Source organism: Mustelus asterias, chromosome 5 (genome assembly GCF_964213995.1).
Source record: "Mustelus asterias chromosome 5, sMusAst1.hap1.1, whole genome shotgun sequence".
NCBI classification, from domain to species: domain Eukaryota; kingdom Metazoa; phylum Chordata; class Chondrichthyes; order Carcharhiniformes; family Triakidae; genus Mustelus; species Mustelus asterias.
The window spans coordinates 29,151,915-29,179,212 of record NC_135805.1 but is presented as its reverse complement, the minus strand read 5'-3'; the positions used below and the strand labels follow the sequence as shown (position 1 = coordinate 29,179,212).

Below are 27,298 nucleotides of genomic sequence, written 5' to 3'. Positions count from 1 at the left end.
ATGCTGGCCAGCCAGCCACGCCCATGACCAACGAATGAATAAAAAAAAATTAAGACAGAGACGAGGAGGAATTTCTTCTCTGAGGGTAGCGAACCTGTGGAATTCTTTGTTCGACACTAAGATGTCAGGGAATCGAGGGTTATGGGGATAAGGCAGGAAAGTGCATTGCGGATTATCACATCAGATCAGTCATGATCTGATTGAATGGCGGAGCAGACTCAATCAGCCGAATGGCCCATACGTCTTATGGTCCAAATGCTGGGTATCATTCGGTATCCATTTGGAAGGAACATTATCCCGGTAACAGTACCAGTGACTTACTGCAGTCTTTCTGACAAACTTGTTACATTTCTGTAACTTTCTCAATGAACACCATGCCATAGTTTGATTTTGCAACGTTGTTGCAAAGAAGTTGCAACATGTCAATGTAGCAAAATCTAAGCTATTGTCTGCCTGAATCCTTGTGTGAAGGGAAATTTGACTGGGTAAAATGGTGCTAAAGCGTGACAGAATATTCCAGAAGTCATGGGTTCGTGACTTGAGTAGCCAAAGGGATTAGGTTGTGCTACGGGGCGGAACGGTAGCACAGTGGTTAGCACTGCTGCTTCACAGCTCCAGGGACCTGGGTTCGATTCCCGACTCGGGTCACTGTCTGTGTGGAGTTTGCACGTTCTCCTCGTGTCTGCGTGGGTTTCCTCCGGGTGCTCTGGTTTCCTCCCACAGTCCCAAGATGTGTGGGTTAGGTTGATTGGCTCTGCTAAAATTGCCCCTTAGTGTCCTGAGATGCGTAGGTTAGAGGGATTAGAGGGGAAAATATGTAGGGATATGGGGGTAGGGCCTGGGTGAGATTGTGGTCAGTGCAGACTCGATGGGCCGAATGGCCTCTTTCTGCACTGTAGGGTTTCTATTTCTATTTCAAGCTTCCAACCTAATTGTGGAATGAAAGAGGGCGAAACATGGAAGAGAGGAGGAGACCATTTGGCCTTCGAGCCTGCTCCGCCATTCATCACAATCATGGCTGATCATCCAACTCAATAACGTAATCCTGCTTTCTCCCTATCATAACCTTTGATGCCGTTCGCCCCAAGTTAATATTCGCATGCAAATATTCACAGGCGGGGCATAAAGTAGACTGGATGCTGAAGTGACTTTTCAAAAAGCTGGATACAGGGACGGTGGTGCGGGTAGCACGTGTGGAACTCCTGCCTTGCTGCGAGTGTCGTGACAGCAGGCTCCTTGAGCACAGTCAAATATCTGTCCTGCTCCTATCCACTGGTATAGGTGTCACTGAGAGTTGCCGCAGGATGGTGATCAGGAGCATTGTGCCTCCACCCTCAGGGACATTGAAGTAAATAATCAGCTTTTCTAATTACGTCCCTCCCTGAAATTTGCCCACTTAGCCCAGGAGTGCGTATTAAAACAGACCTTATCTCATCGTACTAACTGTCTCACCCCGCTGAGTCATGGTGTCTATATCTATGTTCGTGTTACATTTCACTCTTGATCAAGCTGGGCCCAGCCTTAAGGCACTCATGTGATGTTGATGAGTTGCCTGCTGCCTGGAAATGAGCACATCTGCTGCATTTGGATGATAAATGCATTAGAATCTGTCTCATCTGTACGTTTTGTCCAATGTTTTCCACTTTCAATAGTCATAAGTTAAGTGGAAATCTGCACAACTACATTCATCTGAGATCAGCTAACGGCTGAGTAGGCAACTCAGATTTCTACCAAATAAAACCTGAAAACATGGGCCACAGCCAACCCATTGGTTGCCAGGATTGTTTTGGGTTTCCAGAAATCCCCAATAATCTGCTGTGATCAATTCGGTAGGGAAGTCATACAGCTGTTTAATTTTTTAACAGTTATTTTCTATGCACACTCTTAATTAGGAAAATATTGGAAGTGAGCACAACAGCTGTTTAATAGTCAAGAGACCAGCCAGGTAACAGGGTTCACTTGCTAATTGATGTGGGGAGACAGTGTGGGGAGATGGATTTGTCGAATGCCCAATAGCAGGAGTATGGGCCAGTTGAGAGGCAGGGATCATGTGATGAAACCTCCAGGAACAGGTTTAACCAGATTCGATAACCCTTCAGTAACCTGCAGTTGATAATGGCATCTAGCCCAATAAATACCTTGAAAAATACCTTTTAGTTTATGCTCTATGCTAAAAGCAAATTAAATTTGGAAAGGAAGTTCGAAAGTGCTGACAGCAGCCACCCTTTGGCAATAGAGTGTTGAGAACTTGTACCTTGTGCAAAGCATTCCGGGTTCTGTTAATGTTCCCGTATCAGAAGAACGGCCGTGAAGTCACTTTGCGTTGTCTCTTCATGTTCTTCCAACCAAAATGAATTGCTTCACATTTCTCTGCATTGAATTCATCTGCCACTCCTCTGCCCATTCCATCAACTTGTCTCACTGTCCTTTTGAAGTCCTCCACTGACTTCCTCACAGTTCACAATGCTTCCAAATTTGGTTCACACACAAATGCTGAAATTGTCCCCTGTACACCAGTGTCTAGGTCTTCAATATATAGCAGGAAAAGCTAGGGTGCTAACACTGAGCCCGGGGAGGGGGTTGTTGTGGGGGACTGATTACGTGACCAGCCTTTTTCCAGCCTGAAAAAGATCCATTAACCACTACTGTCCTGTCACTCAGCCAACCCCATCTCCATGTTGCTACTGTTCCTTTTATTTTGCTTACAAGTTTGTTGTAAGGCACTGTGTCACGTGCCTTTTGGGAGTCCATGTGCACCACATCAATGGCATTACTCTCATCGACCCCCCTCTGTTCCCTCATGAAAAGATTCCAGTGAGTTAGTTGAACTCTTGTTCTCCCTTAAGAAATCCATGCAGGCTTTCCTCACTTAACCTGCATTTGTCCCAAATTACTGTTTTCAGAAGTATCCCTATCACCTACATTAAACTGCGCGGCCTGTAGATGCTGGGCTAATCCTTGCACCTTTCATTGAGCAAGGGCATAACGTTTGAAATTTTCCGGTCTTCAGGCACCACTGCTGAGTCGAAAGAAGACGGAAAGATTATGGCCAGTGCCTCTGCGGTTTCCACGCTCACTTCTCTCAGTGTCCTTTGGATACTTCTCATCCGGTCCTGGCGCCTTATCAGCTTTTAGGTTTTAACAACTTATCCAATACCTCTCTCTTATCAAGTTTAATTTTCATTCTCTATGAATGGTATGCTCTGTCTGTACAGCACACAAAACAATACTTTTCACTGTGACAATAATAAATCAAGTCAAATCTTTCACTATGGCCACTATCTTCTTGATAAATGGCAGGAGTTTCTGGGAGTAATTGAGGACACAGTGCAGAGGTTCATCCCAAACAAAAGAAAGGTTATCAGAGGGGGGATTAGGCAGCCATGGCTGACAAAGGAAGTCAGGGAATGCATCAAGGCAAAAGAGAGAGCCTATAATGTGGCAAAGAGTAGTGGGAAGTCAGAAGATTGGGAAGGCTATAAAAACAAACAGAGGATAACAAAGAGAGAAATAAGGAAGGAGAGGATCAAATATGAAGGTAGGCTAGCCAGTAACATTAGGAATGATAGTAAAAGTTTCTTTAAATACATTAAAAACAAACGGGAGGCAAAAGTAGACATTGGGCCGCTCCAAAATGACGCTGGTAATCTAGTGATGGGAGACAAGGAAATAGCTGAGGAACTTAATAAGTACTTTGCGTCAGTCTTCACAGTAGAAGACATGAGTAATATCCCAACAATTCAGGAAAGTCAGGGGGCAGAGTTGAATATGGTTGCCATCACAAAGGAGAAAGTGCTAGAGAAACTAAAAGGTCTGAAAATTGATAAATCTCCGGGCCCAGATGGGCTACATCCTAGAGTTCTAAAGGAGATAGCTGAAGAAATAGTGGAGGCGTTAGTTATGATCTTTCAAAAGTCACTGGAGTCAGGGAAAGTCCCAGAGGATTGGAAAATCGCTGTTGTAACCCCACTGTTCAAGAAGGGAACAAGAAAAAAGATGGAAAATTATAGGCCAATTAGCCTAACCTCAGTTGTTGGCAAAATTCTAGAATCCATCGTTAAGGATGAGATTTCTAAATTCTTGGAAGTGCAGGGTCGGATTAAGACAAGTCAGCATGGATTTAGTAAGGGGAGGTCGTGCCTGACAAACCTGTTAGAGTTCTTTGAAGAGATAACAAATAGGTTAGACCAAGGAGAGTCAATGGATGTTATCTATCTTGACTTCCAAAAGGCCTTTGACAAGGTGCCTCACGGGAGACTGCTGAGTAAAATAAGGGCCCATGGTATTCGAGGCAAGGTACTAACATGGATTGACGATTGGCTGTCAGACAGAAGGCAGAGAGTTGGGATAAAAGGTTCTTTCTCAGAATGGCAACCGGTGACAAGTGGTGTCCCGCAGGGTTCAGTGTTGGGGCCACAGCTGTTCTCTTTATATATTAACGATCTAGATGACGGGACTGGGAGCATTCTGGCCAAGTTTGCCGATGATACAAAGATAGGTGGAGGGGCAGGTAGTATTGAGGAGGTGGGGAGGCTGCAGAAAGATTTAGACAGTTTAGGAGAGTGGTCCAAGAAGTGGCTGATGAAATTCAACGTGGGCAAGTGCGAGGTTGTACACTTTGGAAAAAAGAATAGAGGCATGGACTATTTTCTAAACGGTGACAAAATTCATAATGCTAAAGTGCAAAGGGACTTGGGAGTCCTAGTCCAGGATTCTCTAAAGGTAAACTTGCAGGTTGAGTCCGTAATTAAGAAAGCAAATGTAATGTTGTCATTTATCTCAAGAGGCTTGGAATACAAAAGCAGGGATGTACTTCTGAGGCTTTATAAAGCACTGGTTAGGCCCCATTTGGAGTACTGTGAGCAATTTTGGGCCCCACACCTCAGGAAGGACATACTGGCACTGGAGCGGGTCCAGCGGAGATTCACACGGATGATCCCAGGAATGGTAGGCCTGACATACGATGAACGTCTGAGGATCGTGGGATTATATTCATTGGAATTTAGGAGGTTGAGGGGAGATCTGATAGAAACTTACAAGATAATGAACGGCTTAGATAGGATGGACGTAGGGAAGTTGTTTCCATTAACAGGGGAGACTAGGACGCGGGGGCACAGCCTTAGAATAAAAGGGAGTCACTTTAGAACAGAGATGAGGAGAAATTTCTTCAGCCAGAGAGTGGTGGGTCTGTGGAATTCATTGCCACAGAGGGCTGTGGAGGCCGAGACGTTGAGCGTCTTCAAGACAGAAATTGATAAATTCTTGATTTCTCGAGGAATTAAGGGCTATGGGGAGAGAGCGGGTAAATGGAGTTGAAATCAACCATGATTGAATGGTGGAGTGGACTCGATGGGCCGAATGGCCTTACTTCCGCTCCTATGTCTTATGGTCTTATGGTCTAAACACAGATGTGAAGTAATTGTTTAATACCTCAGCTGTGCCTTCTGCATCCTTCTGTAAATCCCCTTTTTGGTCTCTAATCACCCCTACTCCTTCTATCACCCTTTTACTATTTAAATGTCTATAGAAGACTTTGGGATTTCCGTTTATGTTAGCTGTGCTAGTTCATATTCCCTCTTTCCTCCTCTTATCTTATTTAAAACATTGAGTGGCAATTAATCCACACTGACCCCACTGCCTTTCCATGAATTGCCTTCCTCTTCTGACTGAGTGGGTGGTGTGTCAGTCAGAAGACACCAGATTCTTCTTTGAACGTGCAGGTAGAGCTCTGATGATGTCATTGAGACCTGACAGCCATTTTAAACACCACACCTTTTCCTCCACTTGGTGGTAAAGAGGAACCAGGGCTGGAAGAACCTCAGAAAATCAAGTGGATTTATTTCCTTTCACTTTTCTTGTGGGACCAGAGGAGCAGAGGTGCTCTGAGCTCCACGAGGAAACAATCAGCCTCTCCCATCCTGAGTGTTTTCTTCTTAATCATGAGGTTTCCACTTAACCCCAACTACTAATGAGGCCTATGCAAATTAGGAGGCCTGGGCTAACAGCTGGGGACGGCACGGTGGCACAGTGGTTAGCACTGCTCCCTCACAGCGCCAGGGACCCGGTTCGATTCTGGCTTTGGGTTACTGTCTGTGTGGAGTTTACACATTCTCCCCGTGTCTGTATGGGTTACCTTCCACAGTCCAAAGATGTGCGGGTTAGGTTGATTGGCCATGCTAAATTGTCCGCGATTTCAGGGGATTAGCAGAGTAAATGTGTGGGGATACGGCAATAGGGCCTGGGTGGAATTGTAGTTGGTATGGATTCGATGTGCTGAATGGCCTCCTTCTGTACTGTAGGGATTCTATGATTCTATGGCTATTTTTACCTCCACCTTGGCCTCTGCCCATGTGACTCCTGGCTAGGTTCCAAAATCATTCTCGGCTGCCACTTCAGTACAATATTGAGGTTCCATTTCAGAGATGTTATACTGAGTTCAGGTTAAAGGTCCCAGTGGTCCGGTCTAATGTTTGTCACTCAACCAGTCCAGTTAAAAACAAATTAACTTGCTGATTGCTGCTTGTGAGATCTTGCTGTGGACAAATTAGAACATAGAACATAGAACATTACAGCGCAGTACAGGCCTTCGGCCCTCGATGTTGCGCCGACCAGTGGTACCAATCTAAAGCCCCTCTAATCTACACTATTCCAATATCATCCATATGTTTATCCAATAACCACTTGAACGCTCTCAACGTTGACGGGTCCACCACTGCTGCAGGCAGGGCATTCCACGCCCTTACTACTCTCTGAGTAAAGAACCTACCTCTAACATCTGTCCTATATCTCTCACCCCTCAATTTAAAGCTATGTCCCCTCGTGCTAGCCAACACCATCCGAGGAAAAAGGCTCTCACTGTCCACCCTATCTAATCCTCTGATCATCTTGTATGCCTCTATTAAGTCACCTCTTAGCCTTCTTCTCTCTAACAAAAACAACCTCAAGCCCCTCAGCCTTTCCTCATACGATTTTCCCACCATACAGGCAACATCCTGGTAAATCTCCTCTGCACCCTTTCCAACACTTCCACATCTTTCCTATAATACGGCGACCAGAACTGTACGCAATACTCCAAATGCGGCCGCACCAGAGTTTTGTACAGTTGCAGCATGACCTCCTGGCTCCGAAACTCAATCCCTCTACCAATAAAAGCTAACACACCGTACGCCTTCTTAACAACCCTATCAACCTGGGTGCCAACTTTCAGGGATCTATGCACATGGACACCCAGATTCCTCTGTTCATCCACACTACCAAGTATCTTACCATTTGCCCAGTACTCTGTATTCCTGTTACTCCTTCCAAATTAACTTGTCAATTTACCCACAACCCAGGGAATGCATTTCAAAAGTAATCCATTGGCTGCCTGCTCGTGAAAAGTGCGAGAAAAATGCAAGAAGTCTCTCAATCGCAGGTTAAAAGTCCAACAGGTTTATTTGGCATCACGAGCTTTCGGAGCGCTGCTCCTGCATCAGATGAGACCAAAAGCTTGTGATACCAGATAAACCTGTTGGACTTTAACCTGGTGTTGTGAGACTTCTTACTGTGCCCACTCCAGCCCAATGCTGGCATCTCCACATCATAAAAATGCAAGTTCGTTCTTTTTGATCCAACAATTGTTTTTTTTTATATTACTACTGTACGGTTTTGTGCAAACTTACTGCCTTTGTATCAAATGCCTCTGTTGTTTTAAACAGAGGTAATAATCAAATTAAAAGAAACAGGCCAGTTCCACCACTCTTCCAAAAGTACAAGCAGTGACTCCATCTGTTAATCTTTACTGAGTATAATCATTGTGCCTTAAGAGCCATAATAGCATAATCTAGGTTTTTGTTTCTTTCTTAACAGATGAATTATGTGAAAGAATCTTTCCCTCTGAGTAATGAAGAGGTTCTTCTGATGTGCATCGGGATCTCCTCAGGGGTTGGCCGATTGCTTTTTGGCCGGGTTGCTGACTATTTATCTGGTACATACAAGGTGTTCCTTCAGGTAAGGCCGATTGCTGTTATAAGGGACAGGTGGCTGCAGGGAAAGAGGTGGGGTCTGTACCAGCTCGGTCACTGATGAACCCGAGGGGTTGGGAGGATGGTGGTAGTGGCATTGAGAACTCATTGCCTCTTTGCCAGCGCCTACACATGGATTTAATGCAAGGTAAAGTCTGTTGTACCTGTTAATTCTCAGATACTTTCAACCAGTTTACTTACTGCAAGGTTTTACCCCGGTGTCTTTATTTGCAAGATGGACAAAGGACAAACACAAGTAAAGGTTCAACAAGTTTATTAATAATAACACTATTAACCCTTAAATTACCCACATAAAACAAGAGGATACCCCAGCAGATTCAAGTATTTTGGTTGAACTGCAGGTCTGATTCTCTGAGTCCTTCTGGTCCGTCGTCACGAAGATGAATCTCGATGGCCGCTTCTTCCTTCCTTCTCTGGTCAGTCTTCCGAATGGTCACGGCCGTCTCCCCTGTCGAGTCTTCGCTCCTGTGTGACTCGAAGTGTGTCCCTTCATCCCCCAGCCTGCTTGCCTTTCCAGAAACTTCTCTGGCTTCTGGCCAATGAGGTCCCAGGAGGGGGTTCCAATACCCAGTGGTTTCTTGATGTCTGCCTGACTGGCTGTCTTGTCTGGAGACAATACACATCTTTTTAGCCTGTCTTGATGCTCTCTCCACTCACATTGTTTCGTTTCTTAAAGACTTGATTAGTTGTAAGTATTCGCATTCCAACCATTATTCATGTAAATTGAGTCTGTGTCTTTATAAGCTCTGTTTGTGAACAGAATTCCCACTCACCTGAAGACAGGGCGTAGAGCTCGAAAGCTTGTGTGGCTTTTGCTACCAAATAAACCTGTTGGACTTTAACCTGGTGTTGTTAAACTTCTTACTGTGCCTGACAGGACACCAGGGTCCGCCCCCCAGGTGTCCATCTCCATGTTGTTGAACTTGTTATCAGATAAGGTATCTACAGGAACTCTTGGTGACAGAAAGTCTGGCTCGATCTGCGCTACAAACAATAGGCCGATGCATTTCAATGAGGTGCCATGATCTCCTGCTAAGTCTCAAGTAGAGTGTAATGACCTTTGATGGGTGGTTAATGGGTCAGGCCCAGACACATGTGTGTATTTGTACAATTGGCCTGCCTGAGGTTTGACTTCAATATATCCAATTCTTTAATTTAGGATATTCAATTTTATCAGCCTTAAAATTAGGCCCTGTTTATATCACAACAAGTCACCATCATCCCATCGACTGCTTTCCGCTTTGAGGGGGAGAGCTGATTGGTGGTGATTTAACCTGAGGATCACCACACCTCAGGCGAGGTGGAGAAAACGGGACCTTCATGAATAACCTCAGCCAGTACGGGAATTGAACCCACGCTGTTGGTGTTGCTCTGCATCACTAACCAGCTGTCCAGCCAATTGAGCTAAACAGAATGGATGAAGCTCAGCACCTCATACTGATGGGATATAGTTACATAGATCAGTGGGATATGGTGTCATAGAATTCCTATAGTGCAGAAAGAGGTCATTTGGCCCATCGAGCCTGCACTGACAACAATCCCACCCAGACCCTATCCCTGTAATCCCATGTATTTACCCTGCTAATCCCGCTGACACTAAGGGGCAATTTAGCATTGTCAATCATCCTAACACACACATCTTTGGACTGTGATGGAAACCGGAGCACCCGGAGGAAACCCACGCAGACACGAGGAGAACGTGCAAACTCCAGACAGACAGTCACCCGAGGCCGGAATTGAACCCTCGTCCCTGGCATTGTGAGCTAGCAGTGTTAACAACTGTGCCTCACCAACTAATGGTGGAATGTTAATAACGCACGTTGCTACAGTGTAGTGCATGCAAATATGCAACACTGATACCCCAAATATAATAATTGGCTCATCTTATTACTTAGTATAGTAGAGGTAGCATTAGCCTATATTCTGAAAGCTCCTTGAATAAAATTGCTAAACTTTCAGAATTTTCTTCACATAAACAGGAGCAGGTGAAGAGGATTGAACTTTTTTTTGTCATTTTAGGTGGCGTCATTCTTTGTTATTGGCCTAATGTCCATGATGATTCCACTGTGCCAAGGCTTTGGTGGCCTCATCACAGTCTGCCTTTTCATGGGTTTATTTGACGGATGTTTCATCTCAATCATGGCCCCCGTTGCCTTTGAGCTGGTGGGTTCAGAGAATGTATCGCAGGCGATAGGATTCCTCCTCGGATTGATGTCTATTCCAATGACAGCCGGCCCACCCATTGCAGGTACGGTGCACTGTTATCCAACTGTCCGTCTGTCTGGAGAGTTTGAGACATAACTGTCCTTCTAATACTGAAACCTTTGGTTACTTAATAACTTTGACCATCAGAGTTTTGATGTTTGAAAGTGAAATAATCAACAAATGATGGATGAATGAGAAACTCAGACCTATGCTGCCGACTATTCAAATGGTGAAGAATAAATTGGAAAACACTTTACCAATTTAGAAACTGTTTGATTAAAGCAAATTACTGCGGATGTTGGAATCTGAAACAAAAACAGAAAATGCTGGAAAATCTCAGTAGGTCTGACAGCATCTGTGGGGAGAGTAGAACCAACATTTCAAGTCTGAATGACCCTTCATCACTGACACTTCCCTTCCTTTACCTCTCTATCTCCATTTCCAGTGATGAACTGCCTTCCAGTATCCATTACAAACCAACGTTTCGAGAGGGGGGCGGGGGGCGCCACCAACAAAGGCAAGCAGAAGGCTTGTTCCTCACCCCATCTTCTCCTCTGCCCCCAGCTTACATTTAGGGCTCAGGTGCCTATTTTGTTGGCAATTTAAGTTTTGTTTTAATACCTTAGAATCATCGAATCCCTACAATACAGAAGGTGCTCATTCAGCCCATCAAGTCTGCTCCAACAAAGGACCTTACCTAGGCCCTATCCCCATAACCCCACGTATTTACCACACTAATCCCCCTAACCTGCACATCTTTGGACTGTGGGAGGAAACCGGAGCACCCGGAGGAAACCGACACAGGCACTGAGAGAACATGCAAACTCCACACAGACGGTGACCCAAGGCCGGAATTGAACCTGGGTCCCTGGTGCTGAGAGGCAGCAGTGCTAACCACTGTGCCACCGTGCCGCCCCCATCTACACTGGAAATTCATTATATCCTCCATGAACACAGGAAAAAAAGCAATTCATTTAATTTACATTTGCTACCCCTTGGTAACTGTATTTGTTACCTTTGGGATCGTACAGTTGCTCCATCATTCTCTTTCTCACCACGGTAAAATGCATTGCTCGAAGTTTAACAAACTAACCGCAGGCAGCAGCATGGGGGACATCCCGATTCCAGTCAGACCAACATCTGTTGCCCCTCTGGTGTACAGTTTGTCCTGTTTGATGGTTTAATTGAATCTGCACATTGTATTGACACTTTATTTTCATAGTAACTTCATTGCAGTGTTAATGTAAGCCTATTTGTGACTAATAAATAAACTTTCCTTTGCTTAAACGTAAGCACAGCATCAGCGATAGCACTGCTGGGCAAAATGATTGCACATCATTGAGCACGGAAAGAGGAAAGCGATTATCTTACGTGGGGGTTGTAAATCACAGCCAGCAGCATGTAATCAGAAGGAAATAGAACCTGGAGTCGATAACTCTTATCAGCAAAAGCAATGTAAGGGGATTAATACTGGCTAAGCAAGGAAGACTGGGAGGAAATCTGGTGCCACGTACTGATACTAATTTCCTCCTGTACGGAGGAGGAAGCATTGACGTGGTTTGTTGTGCGTGTGGTTAGTTAAATGCAATCAAAGATCCTCAGGTAAATATCCAGTGGAAAAACCTTTTGGAGGTGAATATCGCTCCAAATCGACACTGACCCCACTCTGGCTGACTGTGAATTTGCTTCCCTGTTAATGGCCTGCACCTTCCATACATTGGAACATTGCCATGCCAGTCCAGTTCACAGTGTAGCCGCATTTTTACTTGGGGCAGAAGCCAGGCCAGTGGCCGTAACAGGAGGCAAACACCATGTCCTCTGCACATGAGGCCCGAGGATTTTACAGGTCCTTTCAGCTTGTCTCCTGGCCAAAACCAGTGTGGAGGAGTTAGTCAGTCAATGGCCAATTATTGGGCAGCAGCCTCTGAATAATGGCCCCCAAAGCTGCATTAAATCACTGGGAAGCAGATGGGGAAGAAGCTCAGGCCTCACAACAACCGGGGAGAAACCCAGAGCGGGAGTGCCCTTGTGGAGCTGAACGCAGTTCCTGATCATCATCTTCCCGTGAGGTTTGGGCCTTTACAGGCCTCTGCTTGTCTTCCCATTAGATTGGGCTGGAGGCAGAGCCACAATGGTTTCCCTGCTGAGGTTTAACTACTACTCAGGGCCCTGACAATGTCAGCATATGTTAAGAAGGGTGCTGCGAGTTTCTGATGGGTGCTCAGAGAGACTAGACTAAAATTGGACCTTGTGGGATCTGCGATAGCAAATAATTACCCTATATGGTTCAAAACGGGACAACCACTTCTGTACTCCCTAGAACCCAAACCCCAACTGTCCCTCATTTTTGTCTGTCAGATTTCCTGAGAGCAAGATTATAGGAACAGGAGTTGGCCACTTGGATGGCCCTTCAGGCCTGCTCTGCCATTCAATACAGTCATGGCTGAAATGATTGTGGCGTTATTCACAATGAGGGAATATCACTGGGGAATTAAATTCTCAAGCGTTGGAGGATAGCTTGAAGTTAAGAGTCACCAACTGTGAAAGTGCTGGGGGATTTGGCAGCACAGAATGGAGTCTCTCGGTGTAGTAATATTTTCATGAGGGCAGGAGTGTGGGCTCCGGTTGGAAATGAGTGTCCCAAGGTGTTGAAACACTGCAAGACATTATCAGTATTGTGATATCTTCGCAATTCCTGCTTTAGGCGGCACGGTGGCACAGTGGTTAGCACTGCTGCTTCACAGCGCCAGGGACCGGGTTCAATTCCGGCCTTGGGTCACTGTCTGTGCGGAGTTTGCACATTCTCCCCGTGTCTGCATGGGTTCCCCCTGGGTGCTTTGGTTTCCTCCCACAGTCCAAAGATGTGCGGGTTAGGTTGATTGGCCATGCTAAATTGCTCCTTAGTGTTAGGGGGATGTCAGGAGGGAAGATATGTGGGGTTGTGGGGATGGGGGATTAGCAGGGTAAATACTTGGGGTTACAGGGCTAGGGCCTTGATGGGATTGTTGTTGGTGCAGGCCCGATGGGCCAAATGGCCTCCTTCTGCAATGTAGTTATTCTATGATTCTATTTTACAGTCTTTATGGATTGCATGGGCCTGTGGTAAATGAGAACTTAATTTTTGACTGACCTCAGTAATAAACTTTCTGTTTGGGAGATGAGCAAAGAGTTCTGCTGTTTCAGAAACACGTAATGTACAGCACTATGAACAAACACTAATTGAATATGAAAATGCCAGGGGAGAGTCTGTCAACTAATCACCACAAAGGTCCCTCTGAGTCGATTACAACACCCATTATTCCAGAATGTCAACCCAGTACAAAGTGCCTATTGGTTGCACTACAGAGTTCCACGTGACAGATTAAATGCTGTAGACATTACCTGGAACTGTACTCCCATAAAACCGATCTTATCTCCAATATAAATTCCTCTGTCTGAAATGGCAATTTTAACTTTCTTTCCAATTGCTTTTTTTTAAAAAATGAGGCAAAATCTTGCTCAATAAACCATAGAAAGAAACCATAGAAACCCTACAGTGCAGAAGGAGGCCATTCGGCCCATCGAGTCCGCACCAACCACAATCCCACCCAGGCCCTACCCCCACATTTTTACCCGCTAATCCCTCTAACCTACGCAATTTAGGATTCTAAGGGGCAATTTTTAACCTGGCCAATCAACCTAACCCGCACATCTTTGGACTGTGGGAGGAAACCGGAGCACCCGGAGGAAACCCACGCAGACACGAGGAGAATGTGCAAACTCCACACAGACAGTGACCCGAGCCGGGAATCGAACCCGGGATCCTGGAGCTGTGAGGCAGCAGTGCTAACCACTGCGCTACCGTGCCAACGGCAGTGTTGGTTCCAGTGTGAAAAACGGAATGCCGGCATGTTTTTGGTCTGAATCTGGCGGTTCATTGGTATTCATTTTTATTCCCACGAGTTTCACGGCGTGTCCCCTCCGATTCGCCCACGCGTAATGACTAACTGCTGTAGGCACTGGGGAGCTCCAGATAAACGGCTTCCCAGCACTTATTCCACAAGGACTGTAGGGGATGGCAGTCACAAAGCCAGCACCGTGCTTCACAGCGGGGCCCTCACCGGACCGCTCGATGGAGTGACGCAGAGGCGGGAAACCCTACACCCATGTTGCAGGAGATGGCAGTCCAGCAGGGACACCATCCCCACCTGGGATGCAGCGGCAGCTCTGGGAAGACACCATGATGTAGTGGGAGGGTGAGGAAGGTGAAGAAACTGTAAGCACTTAGTGCTTATATTCACCCATGCCCACTAAAATAGGCCACCATTTTGTTTTAAAATGTTTGGCAATAAATTTCACTTAATTCTCCCTGAGCCTCCACCCTGTGTGTGCCACCAAGCTTGGGGCAACCACCATGCTCACCCGGCACCTCATCCCTGTGGAGTGTGAGAATGGCAGTGCTATGTCCCTCCCACCCTCTTCCCAGCTCCCACTAAGGAAGGGCAGTGCCTCAGCTGCAATATGGACAGGAACCCAGGAAGGAGGACATGGGAAGCACTGCCAGCATACCAACCTTCACAACCCCTTTATAGCAAGGAATGCCCTGACATGAAGAGTAGATAAGGCCTGCAAGTGACCCTTCCTGACCCTTCTTCCCAAAATGGCAATTCTGGAACCCCCACCCCTGGCCCTGAATTGAACTTATCTGTAGATAACCCCCCATGGCTAATTAAATAACCTACATTGTACTTGGCTGTATGTGAATTTACTGAGCGATTAACTGGAACAGAGTGGACTTGTGTTTGGTCCTGCTGTCGGCAGTGTTACCTTTTTGCTTCATCACATTAAATGTCTTTTGATGTCGGGGTCTATTTGTAGGTGACCAGCACATGTCTAGGCCTACAATGTACTATACCCAGACTTCCCAAAAAAACCATTAACAAAACCCCCCACAACCCTATGACCGAAACTTCATGGCTGTAGGGATTCAGGATAAACCCTGAGAATGGATAAGACATTGGCTGAAGGGTAACCAGAGACACACTCACTTGACCATCTGCGTCAGAGTGGTTAAAGGACCATTACAGTTTCTATAATGTGCAACTAACTGGGAAGTTCCATGCAAAGCAATCCAACTGAGGAATGATACAAGCAGGTCACTGTAGAAATGACAGAATAGTTTGGATAAAATATGAACAGCGGTGATTCATCAGTGTGAAGTGCTGTACTTTTTTTATTCATTTGTGGGACATGGGCGGCGCTGGCTAGGCCAGCATTTATTGCCCATCCCTAGTTGCCCTTGAGAAGGTGGTGGAGAGCTGCCTTCGTGAATCGCTGCAGTCCATGTTCTGTGGGTTGACCCACAATGCCGTTAGTGAGGGAATTCAAGTCTTTTGACCCAGCGACTGTGAAGGAACGGCGATATATTTCCAAGCCAGGATGGTGAGTGGCTTAAAGGGGAACTTGCAGGTGGTGGTGGTGTTCCCATGTATCCCATGTACACACTGCTGCTACTGAGCGTCAGTGGTGGAGGGAGTGGATGTTTGTAGATGTGGTGCCAATCAAGCGGGCTGCTTTGTCCTGGATGGTGTCAAATATTTTGAGTGTTTGTTGGGGCTGCACCCATCCAGGCAAGTGGGAAGTATTCCATCAAAAAAAGAAACCACCCCTAAACATCACAAATGGGGTTGAAGTAGTCAACTATGAAGCTGGCCATCTGTGCCGGCCTAAGTAGACTCAGTGCAAACGTGTCCATCCATTGCAAAGCAGCCGGTCAGTCGAATGCTGAACTCCATAAACACACGATAGAATATAAAGCAGAGAGCATCATTACCAAACTGGTGACTTCAGCACTTCACCCCCAGTTCTGCTCATTAAATACTTGAGGAAAGGGTCATGGAGAGGTTGATGAGGGTAATTCAGTTGATGTGGTGTATATGGACGTCCAAAAGGCATTTGATGAAGTGTCACATAACAGGCTTGTCATCAAAGTTGAAGCCCATGGAATAAAAGGTTTAGTGGTAGTACAGATATGAAGTTGATTGAGTGACATTGAAAGCAGAGTATTGGAGTGGTGAACTGTTGTTTTTCTGATTAAGGGAAAAGATACGTAGTGGGGTACTCCAGAGGCCAGTGTCAGGACTGCTGCCTTTCTTGACCTATCTTAATGACCTAGACTTCAGTGTACATTACGCAATTTCAAAATTTGTGGACGGCACACCATTCGGAAGTACTGTGAACTGTGAGGGAGGTAGTGATAAACTCGAAGAGGACTCAGTCAGGCTGGTGGAATGGGTGGATGTGTGGCAGGTGGAATTAGTGCAGAAGCGCATGAAGTCTTTCATTTTGGTACAGTAAGAAGTCCCACAACACCAGGTTAAAGTCCAACAGGTTTATTTGGAATCACGAGCTTTTGGAGCGCTGCTCCTTCCTCAGGTTCATTTTGGTAGGAAAGATGAGGGTGGACAATATAAAATGAGTGGGGATCAGGGGCAGAGGGAGCTGGGGGTATGTGTGCATAAGTCATTGAAGGTGGCAGAATGGGTTGAGAAAGTGGTTAATAAAGCATTTGGAATCTTGGGCTTTATACCCGGGGGCATTGAGTACAATAGTAAGCCAGTTATGGTAAACGTTTAGTAAAACACTCCGCGGGATTTCACGGGCAACTTGCTGCATGTTTCGTGGGAGACGGCCCACCATTGGCCAGCAGTGGGATCTTCTCATCCCGCCATTGCCAACGGGGTTTCCTATTGAATGCAGCCCTCGCCACCGGGAAATCCATGGGATGCCCCGTTGGCGAGACCAAAAGGTGTGGTCGATGTGAACAGCCTGAAAGTTCCTGCCGCTAGTTTAGTCTCAACTGGAATATTGTGCCCAATTTTGCTCACCACACTTTTGGCAGAATGTGAAGACATTCGAGAGGCTGTAAAAAAGATTCTTGAGAATGGTTCCAGGGGTGAGGGTCTTCAGTCACATAGATAGATTGGAGGAGGTGGAACTGTTCTGTTTGGAGGAGAGAAAACCAAGAAGAGATTTGTCCGAGGTTTTTGAAACTGAGGGGTCCGGACAGAGTAATTGGGGGAAATCTTCCCACTGGCGGAAGGGTCGCAGATCTGAGAATGAGGCGGTTTATGTTAGAAACAACAAACTTGAGGATATCTTTATTACGCAGCATGTGGTTAGAATTCATACAATCCCTACAGTGCAGAAGGAGGTCATTTGGCCCATTGAGTCTGCACTGACCCTCCAAAAGAGCACACTACCTAGGCCCAGTCACCGCTCCTATCCCCATAACCCTGCCCATTGATCATGGCCAATCCACCCAACCGGCACATCTTTGGAATCTGGAGTCTCTGTTCCACCTGAGAGTGTAGTGAATTAAGGCTTTATATAGGGAATTGGATAATTATCTGAAGTGAAAAAGAATTGCCAGGCTTTGAGAAAAAGGTAAGAGTGGGATTATCTGGGTTCTTCCTGGGAGCTGGGACAGATGTTACGGGCTGAATGGCCTCCTTTTGTGCTTGTAGCCCTTCTATGAGTCCCGATACCTATTTGTCAAGGATGGGAGGAAGATTGAAGAAAGGTGAGATATTCTGACTGGGAATGAGGAGTGCCAAGAGATTATCTTAATGCCGATTCATAAGAAAGTTGAATGGGTTGCTCTGGAACATTATTTTGAATGCACGGGACAGGGGGGCACAAGACCAATCGAATCAAATGCAGATCAGATGGGTATTAGGAAGGATTTTTTCCCGATCGATCGATTTTATGGACTGGTGTCCGTGAAAAATAGACCGGGGAAAACTCTGGAATCAGTAAAGAGGCAATTGGAGGCATAGTATTGTACTCTTATTAGTATTGTATTGTATAGTATTGTACTTAGTACTCATATTGTATTGTATAGTATTGTACTTAGTACTCGTATTGTATTGTATAGTATTGTGCTTAGTACTCATAGACTCTTAGTACTGTAGAGGATCAGAAGGACCTTGGGGTCCGGATCCATAGGACTCTAAAATCGGCCCCGCAGGTGGAGGAGGTGGTTAAGAAGGCGTATGGTGTGCTGGCCTTTATCAATCGAGGGATTGAGTTTAGGAGTCCGGGGATAATGATGCAGCCATATAAGACCCTCGTCAGACCCCACTTGGAGTACTGTGCTCAGTTCTGGTTGCCTCACTATATGAAGGATGTGGAAAAGATTGAAAGGGTGCAGAGGAGATTTACAAGGATGTTGCCTGGATTGAGTGGCATGCCTTATGAGGATAGGCTGAGGGAGCTCGGTCTTTTCTCCTTGGAGAGACGAAGTATGAGAGGAGACCTAATAGAGGTGTATAAGATGTTGAGAGGCATAGATCGGGTGGACTCTCAGAGGCTTTTTCCCAGGGTGGAAATGTCTGCTACGAGAGGACACAGGTTTAAGGTGCTGGGGGGTAGGTACAGCGGAGATGTTAGGGTAAGTTTTTCACACAGAGGGTGGTGGGCGAGTGGAATCGGCTGCCGTCAGTGGTGGTGGAGGCGAACTCAATAGGGTCTTTTAAGAGACTCCTGGATGAGTACATGGAGCTTAATAGGATGGAGGGTTATAGGTAGGTCTAGAAGGTAGGGATGTGTTTGGCACAACTTGTGGGCCGAAGGGCCTGTTTGTGCTGTAGTTTTTCTATGTTTCTATAGTCTGTAGGATCTCTCTGGGATGGATGGATGAATCAAGGTGGGCTGAATGGCTTCCCTCGTCTGTAATTATCCTGTGACTTTTGTAAAGACAGTGACTCACCACTCTTTCTTTTCCCAGGTTTTCTGCGTGACTCCCTGGGGTCATACAATCTTGCCTTCTACCTTGCTGGTGTGCCCCCGATGCTGGGAGGAGCCATCCTCTGCACTATCCCTTGGATCCAGTACAAGAAGCGCAAGAGGGAGCAGGAGTTGAAAGTGTTGGCTGGAGAAACGGCAAACAAGATCCTGGATCCAGATTCCAAGAATCTTCTCGTGCTGGGTAGTGGTGAGCCACAGAAAGAATGTGCGTCCAGTATTTAACAGCAAATTTCACTGCACAAACTGATGGCAATTCAGATCTTACAAATTAATCTATTTTATAAGTTTGTGTTTTTTTTTGTCGCAATAAAATCACAACAGTTAAGAATTCCTGAGGGAAGGGAGAAAAAAAAAATGAAGGAACAAATAAAACCAGAGCAACAAATTGGGACGGGTCTACCCGGAGAATACCATGCTGCATTTCTTGTCTGCTAAGCCATTTATTACACTAGTTAGTTTTAGTCATCTCTCTCAAATTGGATGTCATTCTATAATCCAAGCTTAATTTGCAGCGATGCCACTACTGACCCAGTCAAGCGTGTGGCCTCCTTCAGAAATACCTACAGGGGCTGCAGCAACGACAATTCTCACTGGCCAGCAGGACATTTCAATCTACTATCTCGGCAATGGCATCAGCACAACCTCCATTCGAGGGGCTAATTTCGTCTGGAAACTATCTGGACGTTTTCAAAGTAACATATTGCCATCATCTAATGAAGGCGAAGTTCCACACTTGAAAACCACTTCACCTGTACAGAAGCTCAGAAACATTTCCTTATTTCCAGTGCTCCTGGAGTAACTGAAAATTCTTAATTTTGCTCCATTATCCGATACAAATCAATTATCTTCAAAACCCATCCTGCCACTGCCACAATGGTTTATGTATCTATTACAGGTAATGCTTAATTGACTATAACAACAACCATAAGTTTATTATTTATAAAGTGCTTTTAGCGTGATGAAACACCCCAGCTGCTGTACAGGAGCGTTTAACAACCGCCCCCCCAGCCAGCTAAGGCGTTATTACAGCAGTTGGTCAAAAACTTGATCAAAGAGGTAGTTTTTCAAGACCCTCATAAGGGGGGGGGGGGGGGTTTGGATCTAAGAGCAGGAAGTTTGGCCACAAATTGTGGAGCAATTGAAATCTTTTGTGCTTAAGAGGCTAGAACTGGAATATCTTCTGGATATTACGGAATGGTAATCATCAATGTACACTGGACTGTGTAAAGCAGATCCCACAGGCATGCCTGTTCTGTAGCTTGATAGGTTTCAGATGGTTAGAATTACCCCGAGTCCTCAGTTGACTGCCATTCGTCTTGACTAAACAGTATTTATTTTTTGGCTTGTGTAAAAGTCCAAGAAGTATTATTCTGACATGAGCCTGCTTCAAACCTTCTCTGTATCATGGGTGCTGAGGGATGAGGCTCATTCTAGGTCAGAGTGTTTGGCGGTGGCAGCCGTCATCATTCCGTGCTGTATAGTGATTCGGACTTGGATACTGCAAAGTGCCTTCCTCAATGGAGTGTGCAGATTATAAGCCACTGTTGGTAATGCTGAGAGCTGTGCGCAGTGAGGTGGGTTGGAGTAGATTTGCTCTGCGTATCATGTACCTTCCTTGAGTCATTTACTTGTTCAGAGGGAGCACGGGAGGGCAATTTGTATTGCCCTCTCCAGCGGGTTAGATCATGGTTACTAATGTTGAGAGAAAATGCTGCATCTTCCCTCCCGCCTCTCCCTCCGCCGCCCCTTTCACCGCTTTAGTAAGCGGAGGGTGTATTTTGGTCTTACAAGTAGGTTTCACATTTTGTCGTGAACTTGTCAGTCTAACACTTCCAATGGCCCAAACAATCCTCATTCAATACTCAATTTCTAAACTACCTCATTTAATTTTACACTTCTGTTGCTGCAAAAGTGAAGCTCGCAGTTAGGAGAGGAAAGGAGTTAGATGTACATTTTAAAAATGAACGTTATAGAAAACTTCTGATTTTGGTGTAGAATTTTAAGTTAGTGGGTGAGGGACCTGTCCAATTTTTTTGACTGTGAATAGGGCAGAAATGTGCTTATTGTTCTGTGGTTTAAGGTGCTGGGGGGTAGGTACAGGGGAGATGTTAGGCGTAAGTTTTTCACACAGAGGGTGGTGGGCGAGTGGAATCGGCTGCCGTCAGTGGTGGTGGATGCGAACTCAATAGGGTCTTTTAAGAGACTCCTGGATGAGTACATGGAGCTTAATAGGATGGAGGGTTATAGGTAGGTCTAGAAGGTAGGGATGTGTTCGGCACAACTTGTGGGCCGAAGGGCCTGTTTGTGCTGTAGTTTTTCTATGTTCTATAAAATTAGCAAAAGTGGCCAAACATTACTGCAAACAGAACATTTGAGCAGGGAAAAAGTACAAAGATAAAAATAAATGGTCATAATTGGAACTGACCTTGTGTAGAAAGCCAGGAAGGAAAAAATATATTGACCGTCGCATTAATATATCAACCATTGTTGCAGTCATGAATTTGTAACAAAGGGTGGTGTGCTGGCTCTTTAATAGTCATTCCCTGCTGCTAAGGTGCTAATGATTAAACAGTGTTTCCTCTTTGCATCTTCTGCGACTGAACATGCATGACATTATCTTTATTAGATCACATGTCACTAAGTGAAAGTTAGAATCCAAATTTATATTTTCCTACAAACGTGCCTGGTAGGAAATAAATCTACATCAATGTCAAATGTTATCTGTTGCAGTAATATGTACACACATGGAGGCAATGGAGCAGCTCACACAGCTTTCTTCCATTCACTGACGTTTTGCTTTTGTGCAAAGCATTCATTCTCCAACATCTCTTTGACTTTGTGCAGGTTATGTTGTACATTAATGAAATCCTGCAACCTAAGTTAGTATCTAATATACTTTGATAGACATTTACACCTCTGCTTAGAGAATAGGCAGTTAGTTCCAATATTGTTCTCTCCCAGGTAGATGGCGATGCATGGGAATTTTTAGGGCGGCACAGTGGTTAGCACTGCTGCCTCACAGCACCAGGGACCCGGGTTTGATTCCCGGCTTGGGTCACTGTCTGTGTGGAGTTTGCACGTTCTCCCCGTGTCTGCATGAGTTACCTTTGGGTTCCTCCCACAGTCTGAAAGACGTGCTGGTTAGGTGCATTGGCCATGCTAAATTCTCCCTCAGTGTACCCGAACAGGCGCCGGAGTGTGGCGACTAGGGGATTTTCACAATAACCTCACTGCAGTGTTAATGTAAGCCTACATGTGACACTAATAAGTAAAAACTTTTAAAAAACTAATATGACCTGCATTCCAACTAGTCTGCAACTCCACTCTACGTTCAAATGCTCACAGATTGGAATCCTGAATCCTATACTATTTTTTTTAAACTCTGAAGGCGGAGGTGGGAGGAATTTAAATTGCCTGTCTCTGCTATCCAGCTCTGTGTAGAGTTTCCCTACCTCCACTACCTAACTGCAATAGGGTGTGACTCAAGGTAAGTGTATTAAATAAATCTTTCAAAACACTTTATAAGGTCATAATAGTAACAGGAGTAGACCATTTGGCCCTTCAAGCCTGCTCCACCAGCTAATAGGATCATGGCTGATCTGATTATGGTCTTAATTCCATTTTCTTGCCTGTCCTTCTTCCCAGGATCCTTGACTGTCCTGTAGATCAAACAAACCTGTATAACCTGGTTGTGAATATATTCAACAGCCCAGCCTGAACTGCTCACTGAAGAAGTGAATCACAAAGATTAATGACCCTCTGAGATAAGAAATTCCTCCTAATCTCTGTCTTAAATGGGAGATCCCATGTTTTGAAACTGTGCCCCATGCTTCTAGAATCCCCCACGAAAGGAAACATCCTCTCAGTTTCTACCCTGTCAAACAGGATTGTCGATGTTCCAGTAAGATCACCTTTCGGCCTGCCCAAACGTCAATGTGTTCACGGTCCAACTTATCAATCTTTCCTCCTAAAGTAGCCCCTTCACCCTAGGAATGCTCCATAGACAACCTCTGAACCGCTTCCAATGCAGTTATATCCCTCAAGTAAAGAAATAAAACTGTATGTAGTACTCTAGGTCCAGCCCCACCATTGCCCTGTACATTTGTAGCAAGATTTCCTTCCTCCCAAAGCCTCAGATGACGCCGGAGCGAGGTGACTTCTTGCAAGCTGTGCCCAGCATATCTTCTATGTCTATCTTTTACTCTCGTTCTTTGCTTTAAAACTTTATTCTAACTCTTTTACTGTAACATTACATTCTGCACTCTCTCCTTTCCTTCTTTATGTACAGTATGCTTTGTCTGTAGAGCGCGCAAGAAACAACACTTTTCATTGTATGCCAACACGTGTGACAATAATAAATCAAATTACTTTTATATGCCATCCCCCTTGCAATAAAGGCCAGCATTCCATTTGCTTTCTGAATTGCTTGCAGTAGCTGCATGCTAACCTTTTATGTAAGGCCAACCAGATTCCACTCTACTGCTGTGTTCTGCAGTCTCTCCACTTAAATAGCATTCTGCTTTTTCTTTATTCTTCCTTCCCCAAGTTGACGTCCTCAGACTTTCCCACATTATACTCCATGTATTAAATTTTTGCTCCCTCACTTACCCCCTCTATATCTCTTTATTTCTCCTGTGCTCTCCGACCTGTGTTAGTATCGTCAGCAAATTTGGCTACAATACAATCAGTCCCTCCACTCATTAATGAAGATTGTAAAATAAGTTGCATCATGTATGTACACTGCATTTATGTGAATGGGCAGCATTGCGAGGGTTTTTGTACCCCCCCGCCGCCCCAACTGCCACCAAAAAAAATCATTTTATCACTTAGGTCACTTTTTTCTATCTGTGACTAGGACCCTTCACCTTTCACTTCTGCCATGTCATCCAGTTTCACCTCTACTTAACCTTTACTATCATTTCAGTTAGCCTGTGGCGTGTTGTACGTGCCGTTGAAATGCCTGCTATCTTTATGGCGGGAGCATATGTTGTGTTTTGCTGACTCGCCTCATTACTGACGATAGTGATGAAACTTGACTGTCGAAATATATTAAGGTAGACTCTCCACCTGCAGGTGGTGTGAAGCAACACACACCACTGACGAGCAATATTCCTGTGTTCGCCAATGCCAACCTCACCATTTTATACCAACCCTTTGCCACAAATGTGCAGCTCCAAAGACGCCAGTATCAATGTCCAGTACCACTGCAGTCTGGGTACAAATGGCTGCATGAGTCCACATATTCTGCAGAGCCACTACTGTCTTCTCTGTTCAACCGTAAAAGCATTGATCATGATCTGCTTTGGACTCTTTCCCTAATGTGAGTTTTATTTCCGCGAGTAATTACTTCAAGTTGACCCATATATTCAGGGAAGGAAAACGTTTTGTGTGACTTTCCTTTTGGAAGCAGTCAATGAAGAAAAAAGTCGCTTTCTAATTTTTATACTACCCCAAATATCCCGGCTTACCTTGAAGTCCACCTGGCGGAACGACCCGTGGGGTTAAAGGAGCTGGAGGTTAACGAGGTTCCTTGGGCCCCATGGCTCTGCATTGGGTATGGCAGGGGAAGATGTTGTCAGGCACTCGTTATAGTTACAGAAGTTATTGTTCATTGGTGCGGTTCCACAGGAACCGGCCAAAGAAACCGGATGCAGGTCTGGATGTGGAAATTGCAGGTCCATTAGCCCAATGTCAGTAACTGGTGGAAACGCTGAGAATGTTTGAAGGAGTCCTAACGTCAATCAGTAGCAGCCGGCATGAAACTCAGAGTGGGAGGATGGTCCTGCCAAATACATTTCTTCCATCTCTGAGGATGCTGTATCAATAGAACAGCAGGTCTTCTCTGACATTGCCTGTGGTCAGAGGACCACTCTGTCTGACAGCTACAGGAACATAATTGGCGATGTGTCAACATGAATAATTCTGCTGCAGAGGCAGTGCTGTGATTTCCTTCAGGTGAAATGTTGACAGATTGCCATTTTCTGTGGTCAGTTAGTGGGTCATTTGACTGACAGCAGTATTTAACTGTTTTACATTTGTACCAAAGTGTAAGTCCGAACTTTAATTTATATACACTTTGAGTGGAATTCCCTATGCTGTTGGATAATGTCAGAAAATACACTGATCGAGACTGCGTGGACCACTTTCTATTATTTTCCAAATTTTAGAAATTGCTGAAATTATAATCAATTAAACCAAGGAACGAACAGTTAGAGGAGAGAGATTAGATAAATGACTTTAAATCTTAACTGCTGGAAGGATTCAAATCTGCAATGCTATTTGGCAAGCAAATAATGAATGAAAAAGGGTGCGACATAAGTTTGCAATAATGAAATGGATTTAGCTGAGGGAAACTCGCAAACAGCTCTGAGAATGACGGCGCAACCACGATGGGCCAAGGCCTCTCCCTGTGCCGTAAGCTTACAATGATTCTGTGAATAACAGAATGACTTTCAACGTCCTTCCCTGGATGTTTGACTGGCAGAGATCAGATATTAGAGGGTCAAACCTCAATGGGCTAAATCTTCCTGTCCTTGACATATCCTTGCATTCTTTATATTGTCCACCGGAAGCAACGTGATTGCACTGGACTGGCAGTGATGTTGAAACCAATGATTGCATCTTGTTCGCTGTTGTTGTAGAATATCCATTATCCTGCCAAAGAGTATTTGCTGGATGATTTTATTTTGGGACCAGCTGTCACTGGAATAAATGCAGGATTCTATGCACCAAAAAAAAAGACTGATTAATGCAAGGGATCATCTCCAGAAACTGGAGACACCCCTCACTTACAGTGAAATAAATTCAGGCCTGACATTTCAGGGTCCCCATTGTAATATCATCAACCACCCACCAGCTTTCAGGGCAAGATTGCTATGACAAAGAGCAACAATTGTATACTTTAGTAACTCAGATATTTTCCGCCCCACTTTCTGAGGAGCCCTTTGGCAACTCGTCGCTAAATGTGCAATTAATTATTCTTGGAATACAATTAACTTAAGAGTGTCACTGTTTGCCATTGTAAAATGTTGATTTTGTTTTGTTTTAAATGCTCTTGTCGTGCCCTTTGCAGTGGGATGCCCACATCTTTCACTGTGAGTCTGTTTAAGATTCATGCCTTGTATGTGAAACCCGTTTGGGACTTCCATCTCAAACGTCTGGTGTTTGCCTGTCCACCGTGTCTACCCGCTTTTTAGCTACCATGGTGGATTGATACTAATCACCTTCACTGGTTGCTTCGCTTCAGAGCTAATTATCTTCAGTTGAATGATGTGCTGTTTGCAGACAAAGTATTTTGTTAATTGATCCTCCAAGACTGTTAGTCAAACTTTGAAGCATAGTTCAAAAACGAGGACAAACCCATTCTGGGCTGCTTTGTTTAAGAACCACAATGTCCTCTTTCTCATGATAAACTTGACTCACTTGTTGCACATGCTGTCGAAACACGTCTGCTTCTTGTATTCGCAACACCTAAGGCAATCTGCTGACCTCCTCTCACTGAAGACAAGAGGTGGTCAATATTTTTAATATGCCCCAAAGCTACCAGCAAAGCGTTCACTGGACTCAAGTTATTTGGTGAATTCTGTACACAGGAATCAGTTTTGGGTACAACTTGCAGGGAAACGCCTGCAAATTTTTTTTTAAATGACTGAAATGCATCACTCAATCATGTTTGCCTGTTAATTATCGCTACATTATGCAAAACCAAAAAATCTGCTAATGCAAGTTTTAGGAAGAATTCCACTATGCTAGTGTTAAAAAGAGTAGCAGATTATTGATTGATTAGACTTTCTACGTGCCGACATAATCATCTTCCCAATCAGTGTTTCAGCATGTATTGGAATTTGCAGATAATTGTACTCTGACTGGTATCATACATTGTTTACATCTTCACATCTGTGAATTTTTGTGACTCTTCAACAATCCAGATTTATGACAATCTATTTAGGAGCAAACGGCATTCGAGGAATTTGTCAGTAAATTTTTCCAGTTTTTAAAAGAACCGATGCTCATCTGTATTTAAGGATATGCAATAAAGATATAATTCCAAGCTGTGTGTGTGTCTGTGTCACGCTGACTTTTGTGGAGGCTCCTATGACCTGATGGTAGTTGGTGATCAGAGTGGCAAGTGTAAGGTTACACTTTCACAGCCGTCCCTATCCAAATTCACTGGAAATCTGAAAAACTCCTGGATGTCTGCTGTCCCGTTTTAACATTAACACTTGGTTTCATTTCACCATTCAAAAACACCAACAATAGCCTTTTCTGTTTCTCTACTTGTA

At 44.8% G+C, this 27,298-nt stretch overlaps 1 protein-coding gene across 1 annotated transcript in view; it reads left to right on the top strand.

Moving 5' to 3' along the window:
* Positions 1 to 27,070, top strand: part of slc16a10 (solute carrier family 16 member 10) — a 139,149-nt gene extending 112,079 nt beyond the window's left edge. The window contains exons 4-6 of the mRNA XM_078212343.1: positions 7,849 to 7,989; positions 10,044 to 10,272; positions 18,997 to 27,070. Coding sequence (XP_078068469.1) covers positions 7,849 to 7,989; positions 10,044 to 10,272; positions 18,997 to 19,238 — 612 coding nt within the window. The 3' untranslated portion in view covers positions 19,239 to 27,070. The remainder of the gene's footprint in view (positions 1 to 7,848; positions 7,990 to 10,043; positions 10,273 to 18,996) is intronic.
* Positions 27,071 to 27,298: the final 228 nt, after the last annotated feature.